This window comes from Ursus maritimus, unplaced genomic scaffold, assembly GCF_017311325.1.
Source record: "Ursus maritimus isolate PB19 unplaced genomic scaffold, ASM1731132v1 scaffold_14, whole genome shotgun sequence".
Classification (NCBI taxonomy): Eukaryota; Metazoa; Chordata; class Mammalia; order Carnivora; family Ursidae; genus Ursus; species Ursus maritimus.
The window spans coordinates 5,591,932-5,598,989 of record NW_024423786.1 but is presented as its reverse complement, the minus strand read 5'-3'; the positions used below and the strand labels follow the sequence as shown (position 1 = coordinate 5,598,989).

At 60.7% G+C, this 7,058-nt stretch overlaps 1 protein-coding gene across 1 annotated transcript in view; it reads right to left on the bottom strand.

The window, feature by feature from the left end:
- Positions 1-7,058, bottom strand: part of PLXND1 (plexin D1) — a 56,562-nt gene that overhangs the window by 3,091 nt on the left and 46,413 nt on the right. The window contains exons 23-32 of the mRNA XM_040628421.1: positions 6,944-7,048; positions 6,294-6,424; positions 5,712-5,910; positions 4,554-4,700; positions 4,216-4,372; positions 3,309-3,412; positions 3,162-3,225; positions 2,333-2,367; positions 1,957-2,061; positions 1,325-1,488 (exon numbers count right to left, since the gene is read on the bottom strand). Of these exons, the coding sequence (XP_040484355.1) occupies positions 1,325-1,488; positions 1,957-2,061; positions 2,333-2,367; positions 3,162-3,225; positions 3,309-3,412; positions 4,216-4,372; positions 4,554-4,700; positions 5,712-5,910; positions 6,294-6,424; positions 6,944-7,048 (1,211 nt within the window). The remainder of the gene's footprint in view (positions 1-1,324; positions 1,489-1,956; positions 2,062-2,332; positions 2,368-3,161; positions 3,226-3,308; positions 3,413-4,215; positions 4,373-4,553; positions 4,701-5,711; positions 5,911-6,293; positions 6,425-6,943; positions 7,049-7,058) is intronic.

Below are 7,058 nucleotides of genomic sequence, written 5' to 3'. Positions count from 1 at the left end.
GGGGGGGGGGTCACAGGAGGGAGGCAGCCAGGCGCTGAGGACAGGCTGGCTTTACCCCTCCAGGCCAGAGAGGCTCCGACTCAAGAGGGAACCTCAGTTTGCTCGTCCACGCAGGGGGCTGACGACCACCCCTGCCAGCTGGGGCGGCAGAGGAGCCAAGAGCCGAGGTTGCCCTGTGCAGCAGGGCAGGATGCTGGGGCCAAGCTACCTTCACACTGGCCCCCAGCCCCCACGGAGCCTTCTGCTCTCACGACAGAGCCTCAAGCCCGGTCCTGGTTCTCATTAGAAGAACTCCCCAACCCCGCCCTGCCTGGCAGCACATGGCTCCTCCTTCCAGCCCTTGCACGGCAGCAGGAAGTCCACCATTAGCTGGGGCCACGGAGCAGCCAGAAAGGGCTGGCGGGGGGGGGGGGGGGGTGTGGTTTTTCTTTTCTCCTTGGCCTCAGGCGGCCAGAGAGGATTGGTAATTGCCCCAGGGCAGGGCCACCCAGTGACTCAGCAGCCTGAAGTGCATGGACAACAACCCCCCCCACGCCCACCAGAGCTCTGAGAAGCCCCTGCAACTGCACAGAAACTTCTAGGCTGTGTCACTTCTCCTGAGGTTCAGGCTGAAGTTCTCAACAAGTTGTGGGGTTCTGTGACCCGGGGGGGGGGTGTCTAGATTTTTGTCCTTGGCCTCAGGCGGCCAGAGAGGATTGGTAATATCCCTGCCCCAGGGCCACCCAGTGACTCAGCAGCCTGAAGTGCATGGACAACAACCCCCCCCACGCCCACCAGAGCTCTGAGAAGCCCCTGCAACTGCACAGAAACTTCTAGGCTGTGTCACTTCTCCTGAGGTTCAGGCTGAAGTTCTCAACAAGTTGTGGGGTTCTGTGACCCAGAAAGCTAAGAAAGATGTGCCTTAAAGGAAAGCTACAAACTGGGTATGGGACTCTGATCAGGTGGGTTTGAGCCCAGTTCTGCCCCTGCGAGGGCCGTTGTTCTCACCCGTAAAACAGAGCTGATGGTGCCCACCCAAGAGGAGTGGGGGAGAGAAATGATGCTGAGGGTAAACCTTCTATCATGCTTGCTTTTGGTTAATTCTTACAAGCAAGGTGGACTTTTTATCCCCCTGGTTTTACAGCTGGGAAGACTTAAAGCACAGAGAGGTAAGTCACTTACCCAAGGTCACACAGCTAGGAAGTGGCAAACAGGGACTGAATCCAGGCAGGCAGGCTGAGAGACCAGGCTCTTTGCCCCTGCACGAGTGCTGCCCATATTGAAACAATGAAGCCACGCATCCCTCCCTGCCTGCCCACCGCCCACACGCCCTTGGCCCACCGACCTGTTGGTCTTCCAGATGTGCAGAGTGTCAGGATCAGAGATCCCCCTCTTCTCAGCCTGCTCCTCCAGGAAGTCAAAGAAGTACTTGACAGCCAGTGGGGGCTTGTCTTCACGGATGCTCAGGATGGCCTTGAACAGGTCATCCAGAAACTTCTGCAGTGTGCCCTGCAGAGGAGTGGGGTGGCTGCCGTCAGCCCAGGACCACTTGGCGAAGGTGAGTGGGCACCTCTGTTAGCCCTAGGGAGCCCCAAGTGCTTGGGCTGGCGACCGGGAAAGCCATGTACCATCGAGCTGGTCACCTAACCTCTCCAGGCCTTGTTTTCTTGTCTATGAAATGGGTGAGTGAAGTCCTCCTCCCAGGGGTGTTGTAAGGACTAATCCAGATACTGGGGCACAGGGTGGGGGAATTGGTAGGGCCGGGGGGTGGCTCTGCCACCTGAGCCATGTGACCTCAGGGACAGCACTGACCCCTGTGGGCCTCTGCTGCCCTGTCATGTTGGCTACTATAGAGGGCGTCAGGCAGCTTTCACGGCTGAGAGCAAACCCCTCCTCAGGAGCAACGGTGAAGCCCTGAGCTCCTCCCCCGCCCCCAGGCCCGTGCACACAGTTGATGGGAGAAGAGGCCAGGCCCACCTTGGTGGACAGGAGGCGAGTCAGGTAGATCTCCGGTAGCACCTTCTTGCGGTGGCTCTGCCGGTGGGACTTCTTGGGCTCTGCCAGCTCGTCCGTGGGCAACACCTAGGAGGCCGGGGCAGTGGTCAGGCCGGCGCCCGGCGCCATCCTTGGCCGTCCTGTGGGAGGTCCTGTCCTGCGCCCCACAGCTACCTGGCTCCACAGATGCTTCGTGGTGCACAAGGCATGAGGGTGATTCTGGGACCCATCCCTGCTCCCCAGTCCCCAGCCTTTCCCAGGGCCCGGGAGTACTCTCCCCAGAGCCCCAGGGTGGCAGGAAGCCAAGTCCACACCCAGTGAGGGCGGGCACCCCCAGGGCCAGAGGCCGGGCACTTACCAGATGGAAATACTTCTCTGTGTCCAAGTCTTTCACTGTGAGAGGGAAAACACAATAAATAAACAAGGGGGAGGAGGGGGGAGAGAGAGAAACAGAAATGGAGACGGAAAAATGGAGAGGCAGAGAGAGAGGCCCAAAGCAGTACCTGGAGAAAGCGAGAGACAGAAAAATGCAAACAGAGAAAAAAAAGGAAGAAACAGAGATCCAGAGAGACACAGAGAATGAGACCGAGAGAAAAAGGCCATGAGAGAGAGCTGCACACAGGGAGAAAGGAGAAACAGAGGGACATGGGGGAGACCCCCACAAGGGGACAGGATGGCTGCCCTCACCCCCTCCACTGCCCAGCCCAGAGCTCCTGCCAACCCAGACCTTGTAAGCGGCGGGGAGAGACCCAAGATCCTGCTCCTGACCTCAGCAGGGGACCCCGAGACCAAAGAGCATAGGACCCCATGCCTGGCAGCTGGGCAGCTAAGCCTGGGAGCCTGAGGGTGTGGACTGGGGTGGAATTGAGGCAGGGACACAGCCCAAAGCCCAGATGGGCATGCCAGCCTCCCCCACCAGCCTGGCAGCTGCTCAGACCTCCTGAAACCACATCCCGCCCTCTCGGGGCCTCTCTCTGGCTGCCCGCAGGATCCCAGCCTGAGGAGGCTTGGCGGCAGGCCCTGCCCAAGCAGTACTGGGGCAGAGGGGCCTGGCCTGGTCCTTGCCCCGATAAAGGAGACCATAGCCCGGCCCAGCCCTGCCTCTTGGAGCCTCAGGTTCCCTACGAGGGCTGCTCAGAAGGGGCCGAAGCCTGGCCTGACCCCCTCCCCATGTCCACCGGTGCTACCTCGGCCCAGTGTGGTGTCCTTCTTGTCTGTGAGGCTCATGGCCAGGGAGGCACCTTCAGGGATCTGACAGGAGGGGAGAGGCCGAGGTCAGAGGTCAGAGGTTAGGGAGGGTGCAAGTGGGGGATGGGTGGGGCTGGGGAGCCTACCTTGTAGTGGGCCAGTGTGTTGAGCTTCTTGCGGCCGTCTTCCACCACTGAGGTGTCATCCAGGTCCCGGAGGACATAGCTCTGTGTGCTCGAGGCGAACCACTCTGGGGGCAGGGGACAGGATGTCAGGGACGGGGGGCTGGCTGGGAGGGGGGGGCGCAGCGCCAGCCTGGCCCACCCAGAGAGAGGCCTCTCGCTCTCTCTGTGGAACCGAGGGCAGGCCAAGCCTCTCTCTGAGCCTCTATTTTTCCACGTGTAAAATGAGGAGGAGGAAAAAGGTCCAGAGGAGAAGATGGTGGTGGGCACAAAGCCGGAGGCCTGGCCATGTCCTCATCCTCGAGGTTGTTACTTTACTACTGCTGATGAAATAAAAAAAGGTACCATGTGTGAAAGGGATCGTGTACCTTCCATGACTCCCACTGTCCTTAGGTACTGACTCTGCCCTTCCAGGCTCTGGGGGACTGAGTGCCTGCCTAACCTCATCTCACAGCCTATCCCGGCCCCTGCACGCCAGACCCAGTGAGCTCCCTGCTCCAAGCAGCAGTCACTGCGCCTATTTATCATCACAACCTGGTGCTTGGAACAGGCCTTGTGGTCATAGAACGAATGGCAGCTTTTGGCCAAACCAGAACTCCTATGCATCCTTCAAAACCCACTCCCATTTCCCCTCCTTGAGCAAGCCTTTCCCGAACACTTTTTGCTGTTGTCTGCAGCTTGCTCACCCAGTACCCATCTCCCTGCCAGAACAGGAGCTCCTTGGTGATGGGCAACTTGTCTGATCACCTCCATGTCCCCAGGGCCACAACCAATGTACCTTTCCTGAGTGAAAGGAGTATACAACCAAGGCGGGGGACAGTTCCCACTGGAGTAACCCAATGCTAAGGCCCGCCACCCTGTTCCTACCCACCGAGGTCAACGTCCTCTGCACGTGGCCACTGAGAGTAGGGCACATTCTTGCAGAAGGCTTCCAGAATCTTCTCTTTCACCTGTGTCAGCGTGTCCGTGTCCATGGCCCGCACACTCAGCGAGTCCATGCCGCAGCCCTGGAAGGACACGTTCAGGTTCTGCCCGAGAGAGGAGAAGACAGTCAGCAAGCCCCTCCCCGCACTACCCTGGGCCCAGGCGGGGTTAACAACCTGCCCGGGACAGCTGGGTCATGATTAGGGTCAGGGTGCTCCAGGCATGTGGATCCCCCAGCCAGCCTGGGAGATGGCTCCCACCTGGCTGCCCAGCCGCCCGACTCACCCGGGGCTTGGCCTCAATGTTCTCCCGCAGCAGCCACTCCTCGTTGAGCGTGTAGCGGGCCTTGCCTGTGATGGCATCAATGGAGCCCTTGTTGATCTGCTGCTTGATGGCACACAGGAGCAGGAAGAATGGCTCCCCAACTGTTTCCTGGGGTGGGCACGGGGCTGTCAGGGGCTGAGGCCCAGCCTGCCCAGCCCAGCCCCCACTGCCTCGAAGCCCAGCCTCCATATACCAGCCCCCAAACCTTTGGCCCTGCTGTGGCCCCCTTCTGGAGCGCTTTCACCACTCCCCTCTACCAACACCACCATGGCTGCCTGGGTACCACCCCCCTTTGGGATCCTAGAGCCATTTTCCCCGTCTCCCCCGCCTCCTGCCGTCCGCCCCCCACCCCCCCGCCGTCGTGTCTCCGCGGACTCTGAGGCGGAAAACCACTGGCTGTGGGTAGGCACGTTCAATTGATCATCCCAGCAACTCTTCCCTCACTGCTGAGGCTCAGAAAGGACAATCAGCCTGCCCAGGGTCACCCAGCAGGGAAGTAGCGAGCTAGACTTGACACCTGAATCAACAGCTCCCAAGCCCACGACTCCGCTAAGCCGCCCAGGGTGAGTTTAGGTGGAACCAGGACACAGGATGTGGTCTCAAATCCCAGACTGGTGAGTGTAGAGCATCTTGGGCCAGGCTGGGCCTCGTACCCCTGCCCTCCAACTAAGCCCTCAGACCTGAGCTTAGGGCCACCTCCTCCAGGAAGCCACCTTGAACCCACCAGCTGGGTCCGAGGCCTCAGCGGTTGAACTCCACCGTGTGGCCTTTATTGCTCTGTATTTTAATCGCTATTTCCGCATCTGTCTCCCTAAGCCTGAGGGGGTCTTAAGGGCTAGGACGGGGCCTCATTTATCATCTGAACCAGGAGCCGTGGCCCCAAGGACACAAGGGAGGGTTTGATGACTAAGAAAACAATCTGGAACAAAGCCCCCTGGGCATGCTCTGAGCCCTCGCGGGAAGCCAGGCCGCTCCGAGCTGGAGAAGGGCCCTACAGGCCGGTCCCTGCTCCCCGAGCCCGTCCCTCGTCGGCGCCGAGGGCGTGAGGACCCGTCCGGCCGGAGCCGGCCGAGGCTGACGCCGAGTCAGATCCGGGCGCCGGCCCGGGCGCCGCCTCACCCGCAGACAGCTGTACATGCAGATGGACATCCAGTTGGTGAGCATTTTCTCCACCACCGACTCCGTGCGCCGCAGCATGAGCTTCGGGTTCTTGGTGGCCGAGGCGTCGATGAGGTCCACCAGCAGCTCCTTCATGATGCCCGTGTAGTACTCGAGCTTGCCGTGCAGCGCGATGGTCAGCAGGGAGGCCAGGCTGCACCTGCAGGCGGGCGCAGGGCGTTAGCACCTGCCGCGCGCCGGGAGCAGACGCGGGTCGTGGAGCTGCGGCTCGGCCTTGTGCACCCGGCGGCCGCAGGTGTGCCTGCGTGGGCGGCGTCCGGCAGACGGGTGAATGCGGCCCAAACCCACTCGGAGAAAGGGCCGCCGCCTCTACCGTCCGCAGCAGCCCCTGTGCCTGTGGGCCCCCATCTGGGGCGTCCAGGCCCAGGAAAGGGAGGCACGCGCGGGCCCGGCGCCGGGTGGATGTCTACTGCCCGGCAGGCAAGGTGACTTGCAAACTGGCCCAGCCTTGGGTCTGGCCAGGCCAAGCCAGGACGGGCCGTGCGGCCTCCAGCGGGCCCCGGCCCTCTCCCAGAGCCTGACCTGTCGCGCACTGCGAAGTCCTTCTGCTGCTCCAGCGCGTGCACGAACACGATGAGGAAGTGCTTGTTGTTGAGCAATGAGGAGAACAGGCTGATCCCCTCTTCCATGTGGGGCCGGCAGCTCTCTGGGATCTGCAGAAGCAATTGGTGCTGTCCACAGGGGTCTGCTGCCTCGGTCTGGCCTCGGAGTCAGCACTTATAATGCCCTGAATGGCTCTTTGAATGCCTCCTGGGATGGGAAGCTCACTACCTTTTCATGCCAGATGTCTCTTCACGCCCCATGATTGGGAATAATGGCTCAGTTGAGTTGAAAAGTGGCACTCAGAGAAGGTCAACAGTGCCTGGAGGTAACCCAGAGTCCCTGTGCCTAGGACCCTCTAGCTTTCCACTCTCTAGGCAGCAGGTGGAGTGGGAGGTCCAGAAAGGCCCAATCCTCCTCCCTCGTCACCTGGCTTAGGGTCAGCACTTCTAACACACTGAATGGTGTTATACCTTAAATGCTTCCTGGGATGGAGGACTCACTGTCTTCCAATGACTGATTCCTCCCAACTCCACTGATCAATGGATCAGATGAACAGGAAAGTGAAGCCCAGAGGGGTGGCTCGGAGGCAGTCCTGTGTGTATCTGCACGCACGTGCGTGGGGTACTCACCTTCCACTCTCCCAGCAGTGGGTGCGTCTCCTGCACTGGGGAGCTGCCCTGGGAGTTGAGGGTCTGGGAGGGCAGCACATAACGTTCTTCATAGAGCGAGGAGCACTGTAGGAGT